Below are 16,624 nucleotides of genomic sequence, written 5' to 3'. Positions count from 1 at the left end.
TATGGGCGGCACGCCCGGCCTCCTCGATCACATGATATGAACTCGTGTCACGATTGCATATTCGTCAGACTTTTTCACAAATTTTGAAGAATTATGCTTTTCGTTGCAGAAAATGTCTAATAATTCGGAATGTAAACGTATTTTGACTGAGAAAAGTAATAGCACACCTGTTCCGAAGTAGCCACTTTCTGTCCTTTGATTGCCGTCACAACCGTTGAGAAATTATGATGCTATTAACTGCCATTACATTTAATGAAGAATAATTTGATGTTTGCAGAAAAATGTCCAATAATTCGGAATGTAGACGTATTTTGACTGAGAAAAGTAATAGCACACCTGTTCCGAAGTAGCCACATTCTGTCCTTTGATTGGCGTCACATGAAAAAAAAAATAATAATAATAATAATTAAGATGCTATTAACTGCCATTAAATTTTCTGATGTCTAATTCGATGTTTGTTAAAAATGTATTAGGAATAAAAATAAATAGCCCCACATTTTGTGTTTTGAGTGACATGACATTCGTTGACAAATTGTGCTGCTATTGTGTGCCGCAAATGTTCCCAATAACTAATTTGATGTTTACAGAAAATGTCCAGTAATTCAGAATGTCAATGTTTGGTTTGAGATAAGTAATAGCACACCCGTTGTGACATCGCCACACTTAACCCTTTGATTGCTGTCATATGTTGAAAAATGATGCTCTTATATCCAATTATCTGATATCGAATTAGATGTTTACGGAAAAATGTCCTGTAATTCGGATTGCGAATGTATTTGGGCTGAGAAAAGCAATCGCACACCTGTCCCAAGCTAGCCACACACTTTGCCTTTTGATTCACTTTACACGCGTTGAGAAAGACTTGCTATTGTGCGCCATTCAAACTTCATGCATATTTAGAAGCTGAACTTCCCAAGAGGGAAGTGCGGCATGTGACCAAAGGTCTGCTCCGGCGTTTAGGTCAGTCAGGTACGTTGTGGGTTTAGACAATGTCCTGGCCTGGCCTGTAGGTGTCCCCGCAGAGCTTTTTCAAGGCCCCATTCCTGGAACCCACCACCTTTTTGACTTCAATGTACTACAATCAAAACAAGCCACATGACAGCAATGTTGCATCAGTGGATTTAGATGAGCAATATTTTTTTAACTAAGTGAAATTCATAAGATTGCATTTTTATAAGTGGTATTTATTACTAACAATTTTTATATGGTATTTAGTTTTGAATATTCATGCTCATATCAAATTCAGTACAATTTGGTACATTCCCTATACTGTAAACAAGTACAGTAAATAAAACAACACGAGAGGAACAAAGTCATCACACACCCCAAAATACAAAAAGGTTGTGAGGGTGTGGGGGAGGGCGAAGGGGGTGTAAGGTATTTGTCCTGTGTGCAGAGTGTGAATTTGTTAGGTGATTAAAGGCTAAAAATAACCTTCCGGCAGCTCTGCTCTGGACACTTCAGTGACAAACTTTTCCAAGAGCGCAGAACATCCTCCAAACCTCAACACATATGAGAGGCTATGTCATGTGAACGCTCGGCAAAGTAAAGTAGCAGTCGGTGCATGTTAAAGGGTTAAAAAAAAAAAAAAAGTTATAGTCAATGTTGCTAAACTATCTGAACTTTTTTTTTTTTAACACACACTTTTGTATGTGCACATTAAAAAAAAAAAAACATCTTTACAGTGAGGTTTTTCCAAATCGAAATGCAACATGTTTTTTTTTTTTCTTAAACCAGGCTCTCAACAAAATTTTATGTTGTATGTGAAATTTATCAAAAGCATTTTACCAGCTTGTCACCTGTCGAGTGTAGTTCAAAAACCTGGCAGCTGTCTTGACATGAAAAGTCGCTGTCTTTTTGTGAATGAAGATTTTCAAAAAAAATCTTTACCTGGTCTGTAAGTGAAATTTTGCCAACCGACACACACACAAAAAAAAGCATTCCCCCCCCCACCCCCCAACTGCCATCTGTAGGTGAAAACTATGTGATCGTTAGCATGTTGAGTTTTTACCAGATGCCTGAAAAAATTAAAGATGTCTCCCTAGATTAAGTGAAAACTCTAAAACGTCTTTACCAGCTTGTTGTATGTATGTATGTAAAGATTTTTTTTTTTTAAATGCAAATTTAAAAATTCTTAATAAAAATTCTTCTGAGATCGACATTCAAAATTGTCTTAATCCGGTCATTTTTCTGTTTTTAGAAATTCAAAGCAAAAATCTTTACCGGGTCACTAACATTACGTGAAATTTCTCCAATTCCTGCTCACGAGGTTCTTCACAAGGTTATCAAATATGATAATAAAATTATGAACATATATGAACATTTGTCAAAATAAACATCAGTTAGTTTTTTTTGAAACCACAAAGAAAAATCTAACCAGGCAGCTACGAAAAAGCTATCAAAGTCGAATTTACAAGGTTTTCTGCCAAATATGACCTTTTATTTTAAAGATGAATATTTTTGCATATTCTGGGTCAAAAGGTAAAATAATATTTCTAATAATGACTATCAAGCAGGATGAAATTTGCCAGTCAGGGGATATGTGACGTTTCACGTGTCATGTGAAACGTTGACGCGTGTGAGGCGAGTGACGGGTGACGAGCTCGTCTCCCGTCACTCCGCAGCCACTGCAACCCCCGGACCACTCGTGTCTCGGACCCGCCTGAGGGTTACGGTGCCACAGGTCACGTGGAAGTCTGTCATTGTAACCACGCCCACTCCACCCACCAGCTGTGACAGCAGCTCGTTAGTATGTGCTCTTAACGGTGACGGTTTCAACGCAAGAGTTGATTCCAAAAATATTGAGTGTACAAATGTTGGTATGATGCAGTCAACTTCCACAGTAGTATTTGGATGAACACTTCTTTAATTTGAAATTTTTGATGAATGTTTTATTAATAAATAAGTCAAGTCAAATTTATTTGTATACATAATGCTTCGTCACAAAAGTAAAAGAAAACAAACGATTGATCCAAAAGTATTAAAACACGAGACTACTCCGGTACAAAAAAGTTTTATTTAGTAACAGTTTTGTAAACATTTGAGGTAAATGAACATTTACATCAACTTTACAAAAGGGTCATTCATACTCGCACACGTGAACACACGCACACGCACGCACGCACACACACACACTGACATTCTTCTCTCGTCATCATAAGATAAATAACTTTTTTTATTTCATTTTTTCCATATTTCTTTAAAACTGTTGCCTTTAGTGTGAGATGTTAAGACATTAAAAAAAAAATTAAAAAAAAGATTTTATGTTCCTTAGAGGACGCTCTCTCCTAGCAATGTTAGCATTTTGTTTCCTACATGTGCAAATCAACTACCAAAATGTAAACTGGAGGGAAAAAAATGCAAAATACTGTCAAAAAGTTGTTGTTTTTTTTGGTGCGTTTTTGTGAAAAAGTGAAATGAATGTGTACAGTACCATCTTGTTGTCAAAAAAGCCCCTGAAGATGATCGCGCTTGATAGACGGCGCTTTGGTGATAGCGCTGGAGTCACCGTAAAAGTCTTGTGGGAGTTTGTGGCTTTGTTTTCTGTTACAAAATGACATCATCTACGAGTAAAAATTCAATGTCTTCGTGGTTGATTTAGACTTTTGGAAGGTTGTGAATGACGGCAACTTGACAATGAAAATGTTAGCATTTTGCTTTGTTTGTCCTCACAAAATGACAAGTTTGTCATTTGGAGTGAAATTCAATCAAACCCGATGCTGATGGGCATCATTAGATTGTCGCTCTGCCTTGTATGAAACCTTGTTATCGTTTTGTGACATGCTAGCAGTTTGGAACCCCCTCCGGGCCATCCGTCACTCTGCGTGTGAGCGCTGCAGTGCATTGTGGGTACCAGTTTAAAACCGGGCGCACACAGGAGTTCATTCAGTGCAGCTAAAGGAAGACAAAAAAACAACTCGATCTTAAGGAAGAAAAAACGAGATCTTCCCCCAAAAAGTCCGCAGCCCCTTTCACAGTATCGAAGCTGGCTTTTCCCCCCAGGTTGTTACTGTCCTGTGTGAAAGGTACCCAAATCGTATGGAAAGTGTTAAGTTCGACACCCAAAACTTAGCTGTGTGAAAGCTCGTAGTCGGCTTCACCGGGGCCCGCGCGAAGGCCTCGATCTCGACTGGCGAATTTGCCAGCTTTAGTCGCATCAGCGGGTTGAACCCACATCATGACAATGGCCGACTTCCGTGGGTTCCGTGTGAAACGTGGGAAAGTCGGTGTGAAAGGGGCTCGGTCACTGAATCATCATCTGAAGTCTACCACCACCTTTCACTATCGTTTTGGTGTCAGGAAGTGTTTCTTTCTGGGTTTGGGAGGTCCCGAGTGGGGCTCAAACCGCCAAGTCGTCGGGTCTGGCCCGGACGCTGCTAATCTTGCTGGCTTGACTCAACCGCCGAGGGTCCGGTGCGGAGGTCACGGGGGGCTTGTGCATCTCCACCGTGGTGGTGGTGAAGCAGCTATTATCCGACGCGTTGACTTTGGAACCCGGGCTGCTGCGGGTACTCGGACTGGAAGCTGGGGTACTGGGGGTCACGCTAGGGGCGGTGTCCACCGTGGGTTGCCGGGTGGATGAGGAAGAGGAAGAGGAGGAGGAGGAGGAGGGCGTGGGGGAGGTGGCTTTCATCTCTCGAGTCTGCTGCTCCGTGGCCAGGTTGGCCCAGTTCTGCTGGGCGGCCAGCCGGTGATTGTTATTGTTGCTGATGTAGTAGTGGGCTGCGGGCCCGTGTTGGCGCAGCGCCTCCTCCTGCTGCAAGTTGTCCATCTTAAACTCCGCCCGGGGCAAGAAGGCCCCGCTGCCGCCGGTCACGTCGGTGTACTTGCCCCCGGTCCTCGGGGCCGAGCACTGCGGCTGGCAGGCGCGCGTGCCGGTAGGACGCCGCAGCGACTCCTGGCCCGGCACGGCGCCGTTGGTCATGCCCTGCTTGAGCTTCTTCCAACCCAGATGGTAAATCTCCAGTAGGTTGAGGAAGAGCGAAACGCAGGCCACCACAAGCATGAAGATGATGAAGATGGTCTTCTCGGTGGGCCGCGAGATGAAGCAGTCCACCGTGTTGGGGCACGGCCAGCGGGCGCACTTGTACAAGGGATGCAGCTGGAAGCCGTACAGGAAATACTGGCCCAGGATGAAACCCACCTCGAAGAGGGTCTTGAAGATGATGTTGAAGACGTAGGTGCGCAGCAGAGCCCCCCGGATGCGGATTTTGCCGTGCTCGTCCCGGATGGGGGGCTTCACCCTTTTGCCGCCGCCTCGATCGCCGCCGCTGCTGCTGTTGCCGCTCCGAAACAGCAGCTCCTTCTCCTCCTGGAAGCACAGATGGGAGTCGATGGGACTTCTCAAGTTTCAAGCAATTCCAAGTTACTGGCAAAAATCCAAATGCAGTCTTAAACTTCAAGTTTCAAGCTAGGGTCAAAATCATGCAAGTCATTACGTGGGCTAAGGAAGTTAGCACTAAGTAGCTTCATTACCACAAACCAGTTCTCCGCACCTCTGATCATTTTGCAGATCGGTTGTATGAAAGGGGCTTAAGCCTGGCTCAAAAGTACCGTTTTTGAAAGTAGTCTCTAAGGCGGAACGACTGCAGCGTGTGCAGGGGTAGGCAAACTCGGTCCTCGAGGGCCGGAGTCCTGCAGGTTTTGGATGTTTCCCTTGTCCAACACAGCTGATATATGATCGGCTCATCAGCAAGCTTTGCATAAACCTGATAATCATCCTGTTGATTGGAATCAGCTGCGTTTACCCACCACCGGAGGGGGTTACGCAATGTCGGGACCTCGTACCCCTCTCATGCGCCGATTTTACAGAATGACTTCGGAAAAGTGACACCTGGACGCCGTTCACTTAAGTTCCTAATGGTTTTTACTTGTGTCAAGGGTTGTCACGTGTGAAATGTGAGAGTCAGCTACCACCATCAAGGATGTTAATACCTAAAAAGTGGTCAACTGTCATCATCTGGAACTGGGGAACCAAAAGAAGACCTTACAATCTTAATCTTTGTAACTTGTTGAATCGATGAGTGGACCACTAACATCTCGGCTGTAGCACGTGTTGGACAAGGGAGCCAAAATAAGATCCTACAACCTCAACTGATGGAGAACCCACGGGGTCAAATTTAGCCCCTATAAATTCTGCTACTCAAATAACAAAGACCTTTTTTTTTTTTTACAAATTTAACTTCAAAAGTCCAGAGTGCCACTTCTGACCCCTGCATGGGGCCATCTAGTGGATGAATATTGCACTTACATGAGCCGGAGTGGTGGTGACAAGATGGCTAAAATGCAACAAATAAAACAAAAAATTATATTGTTCAATGTAGCTGTGTATTTGATTGATTATTTTTCTTAAATTCTAAATAGTTTGCTGACAGTTTTTGTTATTCTGATTTTTCGAAATGATACCCCTAAATCCCAAAGGGTCAAATTTCGCCCTAATCCTAAATTAGGGAATAAATTGAAAAAACATTGAAAAAACATATTTTGGTGTTCAGTGAATTTATAGCAGTCGTTTAATGTATTATTCATAATTTTCCAAAGAAGAAAAGGGTTCTTGGGTTCTCCAGGGTTAATCTGACTTTTTTTTTTTAAACTCCGTTAAGGCTTTGTGAATTTAGGACCCTCGTACCTGACAGCAGGTCAAACGTTATAGTCTGGAAGTAGAGAACTGAAAATGAGATCTTAAAACCTCATCTCCTAAGAGTTGACATGCGTCTGAAGGATTTCCCTCCCAAGTCCTCTAATGGCTCCTCACCTCTTCCTGGAACTTGTTGGCTTTCCGCAGCTCCTCCTCCTTCTCCTTGCGCTTCTCCTCCATCCGTACGATGTGAAGCACATGTCCCAGATAGATGAGCGTGGGCGTGGACACGAAGATGATCTGCAAGACCCAGAACCGGATGTGCGAGATGGGGAAGGCCTGGTCGTAGCACACGTTCTCGCAGCCGGGCTGCTGCGTGTTGCAGGTGAAGTCGGACTGCTCGTCCCCCCACACCTCCTCGGCGGCGGCGCCCAGCACCAGGATCCGGAAGATAAACAGGACCGTCAGCCACACCTTGCCGATCACCGTGGAGTGCTCCTGGGCGTTCTCCAGCAGACGCCCCAGAAAGCTCCAGTCACCCATGCTTCAAGATTGCCAGCCTGTGGACAACAACGCGGTGTCTGGAAGGGGGGGGCAGATGAAAAACCGGTTCGGTTTAAGGTTTAGAATGCGTCGTCAAAATTGGGTGGAAAACCCAAAAATAAAGGCCTCAAATGACATTTCCTGCCAAGGCTTTGTCATCTGAGAAATCAATGAATGGACCGCCATTGTCAAGGATGGTCGTTCCGAAAAGGAGGTCCCACTTTCATCGTTCTGAAACTAGGAGAGAAAAAGTCCTCAAAACTTCATTGGGCGAAATTTGCCTCGAGTCCGAATGGTTGTTAATCCGCCGAGACTTTTGTCAACTGTCGTCAAGAAACCAACCTAATTTGAAATTAGACATGAGTCCAGTTTTTTTTATTACTTCCATCAAAGCTTCCTCACTCGTAATAAATCTGTGGAACGACACCAACACAAGCTACAATAAGGAACTACCCCCCCCCCCTTTTTTTTTTTTTTAATCTTCGGCCTCTTTGGGAATGACACTCACTTCCTTACATTTGGTGATGACATTTTTGTTTGAATGGGTCTACGTGACCTGTGAAATCACCACAATCTCAGATCTTATGGAACTACAAAGAGGGTCCACTTTTTGGATTCAGGGAAACGAAAACAAGATCCTACGACCACATTGGACGCAATTTGAAATGACCTTTTAATATGTGATACCGTATCGTTGTTTTCAAAGACACGCGCACGAGCTTCTTCCTATTGTCATCAACACACGGAGGCTGCTGCTCATTTCATCTACTGTACTAAACCATCGCTCTCTCTCTCTCTCTTTCTTTCTGTATGGCGGGCAATGCTCGCTCGCCCGCTCACCTGTTCGCTCCACTGGCCAGCAGGCATGTGCTGAGATCGACATTATCACGATGGAAAACACACACACACACACAAGGGAACAAATAGCGACACCACCCTTCTTTCAACCGGCGGCCCACTGTACATGCCTCATTGGGATTATTAGAATTAATAATCATTAAAGAGAGACTTAAAAAAAAAAAAAGGGGTATTTAGCAATAAATGGTATTCATGATCCAGTTTTAGTTTGCATGAGGGAAGGATGCTTATCACTTTTAAGAAACACTCCAAAATCATCTCAAAAGTTCATTTAATGACAAGAAATGATACTAACGCAAATTAGATTGCATGATGAAATATACTTTTACAACTTTTGCTTTATATTTAAAATCATCTAAAGAAGTGTGACCATTTGGGAGGGAAGCTTTTCTTGCTATGTTTGTGACGTGCGGAATCGACAAAGAAAAAAAGCAAATGAAAAGATCATTTCAAAATATGTTTAGAATTCGGTCAAATGTTACAAAGTGAGGAGAGCAGAAGATGTTCTATCCTTACTATTAAGAGAGTTTATTTTCATTACTATTCAATTTAATCTGCTTTATCAAAGAAAAATGCCAATTCAAAAATGAGTTAAAAACTATTTAATAAATACAAAAAAAAGTTTACATAACAAGTCTACATAATACAATTTTTGACAGCTTGAAAAAGTAAACACCATTTAAAAACAAAGAAGAAATTTTAAAACTACTGCATAAGTAAAAACTATTTTTATATATACAAAATTAAAATAAAATGTCAAAGATATTTAATATACACTTTAAAAACAAAAAGTGCATGCTCATATCTGGCACATGATACAATTCAAATGGCATTACAACCCATGAATGGTAATCATGTACAAAAATAAAATAAAAAAAGATTATCCCATGGATGACTTTAAAAATAATTGAAAAAATATATAAATCCTTAGCAAACCATTCAATTCCGAGTTATGGACTTTAAATTTTTTTTTTAAAGTTTTAACTTGGACGCTGATGTCAACTGTAACGTGTGCCACATAAAAGAAATGTTAGGTAAAATAAAAAGAGGATGAACTTACAACAATGTCGTTGTATTAAAGCTAATAAATCCATGGACCGGAGTTCTCGATATTCCCCACACCTGCGAGAAACACAAATGATGTAAAATAACATGTAACCTCAAAAATGTCCAAAATAAAATATTTCCTGGCATTGTGTGGCCTGCTTCTGCCTTTTCCCTCCTGAATTTAAACAACTTCCATTCAATCCTGTAATTTTCCAATAAGGCTAATCATTTTAAAAAGTGGAAAAGCTTTACAAAAATAGCACCCACAAAAAAATGTAGTAAAAATAGCACACACACGGACGCACAAAAAGTGACAAAGCAGAGGCTACTAGAGAGCAGGCACCATTGTTGGCTTTGTGCACACTCCGAACGCTAATTAATAACACTGAGAATTCATATTCAAATCTGATAACGCTCCAAATGTTTCTTGTGCGTGAATAAGAAAGCAGAGATGTGCTCGTACCTTGACACAGCAGAAGGGACGCTCTTTAAAGTGCACGGCAAAAGCTCACATCCTTTGGGGGTGCCCCCGGGGCAAACGTCCCCCCCCCCACCCCCCCTGAAAAAAAAAAAAGCACGCCCTCGTCCGTCTATGCGCGGCCCTGCTATGCAAGTGGGATTTTTTTGTGCACGCCTGTGTGTGACCTCCTCCAGGGTGCGCAAGAAGAAAGAGAAGGCAAAAAAAGAGCAAAGAAAAAGAAAGGGAAATAAGCGGTCGTTTAGTTTGGTGGTGCATTCAGGTGTCGTCGACGTTATGGGAACTGTTCACGCCGGTTGCCGTCACGCATGTCTGCACTGTCAGTCACTACGTGCATGAGTGAAGCCGCTACCACGCCCCCCCCACCCCTCCCAGTGGAACCCCCTCAAACCCAAAAAAGTTCAAGTGGACTCAAAAAGCGTCATGAAAATCATTAGTTTGAAGACAGTTGACGTCGGTAGCAATTATATGTATGCAAGGATTGGAAATGATTATATATATATTTTTTTCTTTTCTTTTTTTTTAAAGAAAAATGTACATTTACGGACTAAAACAATTAATTTAAAAATACCAGTTCTGAAGTATAAACAAAATAAAACATATATTGGGTTTAGAATAATAAACCACAATAAAATGTAATACTAAATAATACAATTAAAATGTAATAAAATACATTTTAACGATTGCATATATGTATATAGAGCCATATATACATTTTGATTCGAAAAATATAAACATCTTTAATATATCATATACTTGAATTTAAGTCAATTGTTACATAACGTGTGTAATTAATGATCAACAAACTTTTCCCATCATCATCATCAGTGGGGGTTAGGTGTTTATTTTTGGAGCGGAGAGGACAAAGACAAGGTTCCTCTTGTTATTGAGGGGGAGGTGTCAAGTCGGCCGCGATTAGCGAGCCGCCAGCCGCTAAAATAAGACGAGCGTTGAAAGCTGATACAACACAAAAGCAACACACGCATACGTTAGCTTAGCGCGTTGCTAACTTTACCAAGCAACTTGACGTCGACCAACACAATCTAAATACTTGTAGTTTTACTTTAGTTTTCTTACACGCAAACTTTTCAATTCCAGCAGTGCCCTCTAATGGCCACCAGAGGGCAGTATCGCTCTGCGACGAATTATTTCCCCTTCCTGCTTCATTACATGCCAGTCTTCAAAGGGTGAGTAGTTTTATGATGGTTACAATTTGAGCCAGAAAGTGGAGTAGTTTTACTTTATTTAGGTTTATATAACAGTATTTACTTCCGCTATTCTATGGCTGGATCTTAAAATGCGTTGTATACAATTGTTCATACATATGATACATTTTTATGATGGTTTCAGTTTGACCTGGAATCCGATTATTTGTATTTTCTGTCAGGTGCCTTCAAAGTTAGAGTAGTTTTACTTTATTTTAGACTTCTATTGTAGTGTTGGACTCGCTTTTTTCTTCTTTTTTGACCGAAAACATTGCCTGTATATGTAATGAAGGTTTTACAATGAACAGTTCGACCCAGGGAAAGATCATTTGTTATTTCCACTCAGGCATAATCAAAGGCAGAGACATTTTATTTGACTTTATTTTCAATTTTAATGCAATGTGACTTAATACATCTCCCGTTTTTGACGGTCATAGTTTGACCCAGGAACAGACAAATACAAACTTTGATGTTAGTTTTTGACATATTCGATTTCAAGCTGCGAATTAGCGTTAAAAAACATGGGAGGACAATCACACTTGAATTTCATGTCACAAAAATGCAGCAACAAGAACAAACATGTATTAAATGAGTAAATAAGCAAAACTATCAAAAATAACATTGTAAACTCACTAGCTGTCAGTGTAACGACTCGGTAAAGATCAAGAAAAACACTCATCTGTGACATAATCAACATCACACTGGAGTTAATAAATAAAGGAAATCAAGTCACATGACACTCTGTCACGTTGCCATTTTTTTCCCCAAGCAAATATCTTCAAACGTCAGTTTTAGAAACATTAAATAAAAGCCATTCAAATACTTTGGATCCAAGCAGAAAGACCCAAAATGACTTTTAGACAATGTGGCCAAAAGTATTGGGACATATTCCTTTGTTCTTGGCAGAAAGCGAGTGGACCTCAAATGCTTCCCTGAGGAACGTCACTCAGTTCCTCCTTTGGGACATTTTTGTATACAAGGCAATACATCTGCTTTTGTGGTCCTTTGTGCCTTTTTGTAAACAAATGTAATCTTTCCATGGCAAAACATCACTGACGTCCAACCTGACGGATCAACTTGTTGCATTTTGTGCACAAATATTGTCACCAATATACAGTACCGGTACCTTCTCTCTTTTTTTTTTTTGCTAAAGAATAGCAACGTTGGAATAGTTTGTAGAAAATGTAGGAGTGTGTCTGTGGTTTTAATGGCGAAATGTTTTTTTTTTCTTTTTTAAATATATCTTTATCTGACGCTCCACAGTGTAGACTTTGAGGCAACCTTTCATGGTCAACTGTTGCATATTTGTGATCAAACATTGCACTTTTTGTTCAACCGTATAAAAAAAAAAAAAGAAGCATATTATGGTCTGATTTTGAGAACAAATATTTTGGAAGCATAACTGAACGTTATTTTGTGACCAGAAATTGCATTTCTGTGCCAAAATGCAACTTTTTGTGGCCAATTGTATTTCTGTGCACAAATATTGCACCTTTGTGGCCAAATATTGTTTTTAGCGTAATATCAATGTTTCCTAAAAAATCTATTTGCGCACAAAAATGGACCAATCCACTTCCATTTGGCCCAACTTTCCGGGTTGTTTTGTATAAAACAACTCAGTGTGGTCAATTTGACCCAAATTGGGTTATTTTTGACCCAAGAGTTTTTAGTGATGAATTGACTAATTATGTGGTGTGACCCAAACACTTTTGTATTATTGATGATACCCTCTAAAAAACAGTTTTTGGGGTCAAATAGAACCCACTATGGATGTAAAAGGGGCTTTTTGGTCTTATTTATTTAACCCCAAAAGTCAATTATAGTTAATTAAAAGTTAGTTAAAAATGAATAACTCACAAAACAACCCCCACAAATTGGGTAATTCATTTAACCCAACGTTTTGTGTGAATCACCCAAAATGACCCCCCCCCCCCACCCCCAAAAGGGGTTGTTTAGTGGGTTATTCATCTTGGGTTATTCACACAAAAAGTTGGGTGTTGAATGAATACCCCAAATGGGGTTGTTTATTGGGTTATTCATTTGACCCAATTTTTGCACAAAAATTACCCAAAAGAAAAACCTACAAACAACCCCAAAATTTGTCATTTTGAAGTTTTTTTGGGGTCGTAGATTTTTCATTTGGGATTATTTGCCCAAAAAGTTGAGGGAATAACCCAAAATGAATAGCCCAAAAGAAACACACGTGTTGTTTTGTGGGTTGTTCATTTTGATTCAACGTTTTGGGTTAAAATGAATAACCCAAAGAGTTGGGTTGACCTTATTTTTGACCCATATTGTTTTTTGTTTTTTTACCCAACTGTTTTTAACTCTTTTTCTTTTTTTTTTTTTACAGGGCTGGCAGTGAATGAATAAGAGTTTCCGTGGTGAAAATCTTGCAAAGTGAAATGATTGATTCGAGACAACCTAGGAGATGATCCCTCTCGGTTGTTCCAGTTCTAGGAGCATCTAGACCAGGCTCACGTTGGAAACATACACGACGTTCCGATGTCGCGTTCCGACAGTCTCCCTCAGCACACGGTCTTGCGCATGGAGGAGTCCGGGGAGGGCGCGGAGAGCAGCAGCTCGTTCTTCTTGTTCTGCAAAGCGCTGTTGTCCCGCGCGGCGCTCTCCTTGTGGTTGTACGACAACCTCCTGTTGCGGTGGCGCCCGGAGCAGCGCATGAGCGCCTTGCCCACCAGGTAGCCCAGCTCGGCCACGTTGAGCACCATGCAGATGGACGAGGAGGCCACCATGAAGATGGTGAAGACGGTCTTCTCGGTGGGCCGCGAGATGAAGCAGTCCACCTTGTTGGGGCAGGGCCACTGCTCGCACTTGAGCAGCCGCGGCATCCGGAAGCCGTCGTAGAGGAAGTAGAGCGCGTACATGAAGCCGCCCTCGAAGACCAGCCGGAAGAAGAGGCTGCAGGTGTACGTCCACCAAAGCGTGCCGGTGATGGGGAGCCGCCGGCGTTTCAGCGTCTCCAGGTCCACCTCGCTGGGCTTCTCGGCGCCGTTGGACGCCAGCATGGTGCGCTTGTCGCCGCGCTTGCGGTAGGCCACGTGCATGGCCACCAGCAGCGCCGGCGTGGACACGAAGATGAGCTGCAGGCACCACAAGCGGATGTGCGACACGGGGAAGAAGAAGTCGTAGCACACGTTCTTGCAGCCGGGCGTCTGCGTGTTGCAGGTGAAGTCGGACTGCTCGTCGCCCCACACGCTCTCGGCGGCCAGCACCAGGATGGTGATGCGGAAGATGAACAGCACCGACAGCCAGACCTTGCCCAGGCTGGTCGAGTGCTTGTTGACGCCGCCCAGCTGGGCGTACAGGGCGCCCCACGACATGGCGGCCTGCACGGGCGGGAAAAAGAGACAAACGACAGCAACGTTGGTTCTTTTGGAAGCTCAGTCCCTCGAGCCAGTTTCGACAGTTTCACCTTGGAACATGAAACTTGGTAAGCATGCTGGTAATGAGAAGACCCACAAAAAAGTCTCAGGAAGGCACCCGTGAAAATGCACAGGGAAAGTTCCATTTTGGTTTGAAGTTGAACCAGACCAAAATCCACTTGTAATAATAACATTATAAAAATACAGTCGCTGAAGCTAGTTTCACTTTCAAACATGAAACTTGGTAGACGTGTTTATCATGAGAAGATCCACAAAAAAAGTCTCAGGAAGCAATGCAGAGGAAAACTTTCATTTTGGTTTGAAGTTGAACCAGACATTTTAGGCCAAAAATCGACTTGTTATAATAAAACTAAATTATTTTGAAAATACAGTTGCTGAAGCTAGTTTCACTTTCAAACATGAAACTTGGTAGACCTGCCTATCATGAGAAGACCCACAAAAATAATCTCAGGAAGTCATGCCTCAAAAGACACATGAAGTCTGTTATTTTGGTTTGAAGTAAGACATTTTAGGTCAAAACTGTCAAAGTAATGATAAAATTGGATTAAAAAAAAAAAAGTCAGTTTCATGTAAGCTCCATGAAATTTAGTAGGCATGTCTATATTATAAGTAGTAGACTCAGAAAAAAGACTATGCTTTGAAGCTGACAATTATATAAAAATTCTAAAAGTAAAAGTATTTGTTACACTGAATTATTTTTAAAATTTTGTAGAGGAAAACCAAATGTTAAAAATAATTGAAATTGTCTTTGATGTCAAGACAAACCTGCATGTTGCTATTATTACTGTTGATGTTTACAGAACATGTTAGCTTCATTCTCTAAAATTGTCCATGTTATGGACGCACTGGGTTCGCTGCAGTTATTAGTTGGAGCCACCGGGTGGTGCTGCCGTACAATCACATCAGCTGAGCAAGAAAAAAAAAAAAAAAAAATATATATATATATATATATATATATATATGTCTATATGCAACATATTACATATATCTATTACATATAATCACACACAATAATTTGTAATATAAAGTACATATACAATATTCATATATATCCATAAAAAAATATATGTATAGTTAAAAGCAGAGAAACACAGTAGTGCAAAAAATAGATGGCCGTAGCGATCACCATGATCTCACCTGTCTATGTGGAGAGTCCAATAAAAAAACAATATATAAATTTTATCTTCCGTAAAAAGTAGTCCTTGAATTCACGGCCGTTTAATTTTATTTTAAATTAAATTAAAAAATAAAGTCAAACCTTTGCTGGAGCAAATATGAGATGTGCTGCTGGGAGATGAGGAACTTTGCTCAAAGACACATGGAACTTCTCAAGCTCAACATACAAGAGAAGGGGTGGGGCCACACGCACGCACACACACACACACACACACACACGCACACGCACACACACACACCAAAGAGCCTGTGAAGAAGTTTTGGTACAAAAATGTTCATGTTAGTTGTGTGGAAGACTGTAAATTGTCTTTGATGTTCATCAAAACTTTTTTAAGGTTCAGTGAAGGTTTACAAATTGTCGTTGATATTTTCAAAAACACGTATGCTATTTTTGTGAAAATTGTGACAGATTCAATTATTTGATTTTGCCCGAAACTCTAATTGTTGTTTTGTTTTTTACAAAAATATACAAGAAGCCTAATTTTTGCTAATGTATATGAAAACGTAGTCAAAATCTAAAACAATGTTTACAAAACATGCATTTAATTTGTGAAGCCTTTCCTGTTTCCGAAAACGTGTACGTGAGGTTCGAAGACAAAAAGTGTGCGAATCTGAGTGAATGGAACGGACGCGTGATGTCACAGCAAATAGTTGACCGTTCCTTCCTGGCATTCAGGAAACAATTTGATCTGCTCGACAAACAGTAACGACTGCAGCAGTAGTCAGGTTTCCACCCAAATGTTTCGAAATTTGTATGCGAATTTTGTGAAAATGCGCAAAACGGACATGCGACTCGTGCCCGTTTCCATCCGCTCTTTTTTTATATACGCCGCGAGATGACGTTGTAGTGGCGGAACTTTGGGACAATGGGGAGTTCCATGTGGGAATGTTGCTTTTGATGGACTGAACGGAAGTAGTTTGACTTGTTGGCTTCCCTCCCGCATGTAAATGAAGTGTGTCGTTACATTGAGAGCTGAAGGTAATAAAGCCATCTAAATTTGCAGTAATGTTTTTTTCTTTAATTAATTATAAAAAGAATCGTGTTTCTTTGTCTCCCCAAACGTATCTTACTTTATCATCCGCCATTTATTGTGACTACAAACGTGCGTGTGACGTATATCCGGTCTTGTAGTCGCTTATTCGCAAAACTTGTTTCCATCGCCAAAATGCGCATTTTCCTTTATTCGATACGCTTCAAAAACCACCCCCTCCAAGCGTAAAAACTTTTCTTTTGCGAATTTTGGGCCTTTTACGAATTTCTGGCGTTTCCATTCAGCTTCTTTTTCGCAATTCTTGAAAATTCGAATAAAAATAGGTGGATGGAAACCCACCCAAT

The 16,624-nt window shown here is 41.1% G+C and overlaps 2 protein-coding genes across 4 annotated transcripts; both read right to left on the bottom strand.

Annotated features, from left to right (window-relative positions):
• Positions 1-2,997: 2,997 nt before the first annotated feature.
• gja3 (gap junction protein, alpha 3) lies at positions 2,998-9,558 on the bottom strand. 2 transcript variants are annotated; one of them, XM_077580980.1, is made up of 4 exons: positions 9,489-9,558; positions 9,039-9,100; positions 6,755-7,158; positions 2,998-5,311 (listed from the first exon to the last, which is right to left on the bottom strand). In XM_077580980.1, the coding sequence occupies exons 3-4, from the start codon at positions 7,118-7,120 to the stop codon at positions 4,340-4,342; spliced, it is 1,338 nt and encodes a 445-aa protein (XP_077437106.1). In that variant the 5' UTR covers positions 7,121-7,158; positions 9,039-9,100; positions 9,489-9,558; the 3' UTR covers positions 2,998-4,339. The 2 variants fall into 2 exon arrangements, with proteins under 2 accessions (XP_077437106.1, XP_077437107.1); XM_077580981.1 differs by lacking the exon at positions 9,489-9,558 and having other exon boundaries at positions 9,039-9,409.
• Positions 9,559-11,073: 1,515 nt separating this feature from the next.
• gjb8 (gap junction protein beta 8) lies at positions 11,074-16,364 on the bottom strand. 2 transcript variants are annotated; one of them, XM_077580984.1, is made up of 2 exons: positions 15,250-16,364; positions 11,074-14,055 (listed from the first exon to the last, which is right to left on the bottom strand). In XM_077580984.1, the coding sequence occupies exon 2, from the start codon at positions 14,047-14,049 to the stop codon at positions 13,237-13,239; it is 813 nt and encodes a 270-aa protein (XP_077437110.1). In that variant the 5' UTR covers positions 14,050-14,055; positions 15,250-16,364; the 3' UTR covers positions 11,074-13,236. The 2 variants fall into 2 exon arrangements, with proteins under 2 accessions (XP_077437110.1, XP_077437111.1); XM_077580985.1 differs by having other exon boundaries at positions 15,371-15,429.
• Between the last annotated feature and the right edge of the window lie 260 nt (positions 16,365-16,624).

Source organism: Vanacampus margaritifer, chromosome 11, assembly GCF_051991255.1.
Source record: "Vanacampus margaritifer isolate UIUO_Vmar chromosome 11, RoL_Vmar_1.0, whole genome shotgun sequence".
NCBI lineage: Eukaryota > Metazoa > Chordata > Actinopteri > Syngnathiformes > Syngnathidae > Vanacampus > Vanacampus margaritifer.
Note: the sequence above shows the minus strand (reverse complement) of the source record. Positions and strands in the feature narration are given on the sequence as shown.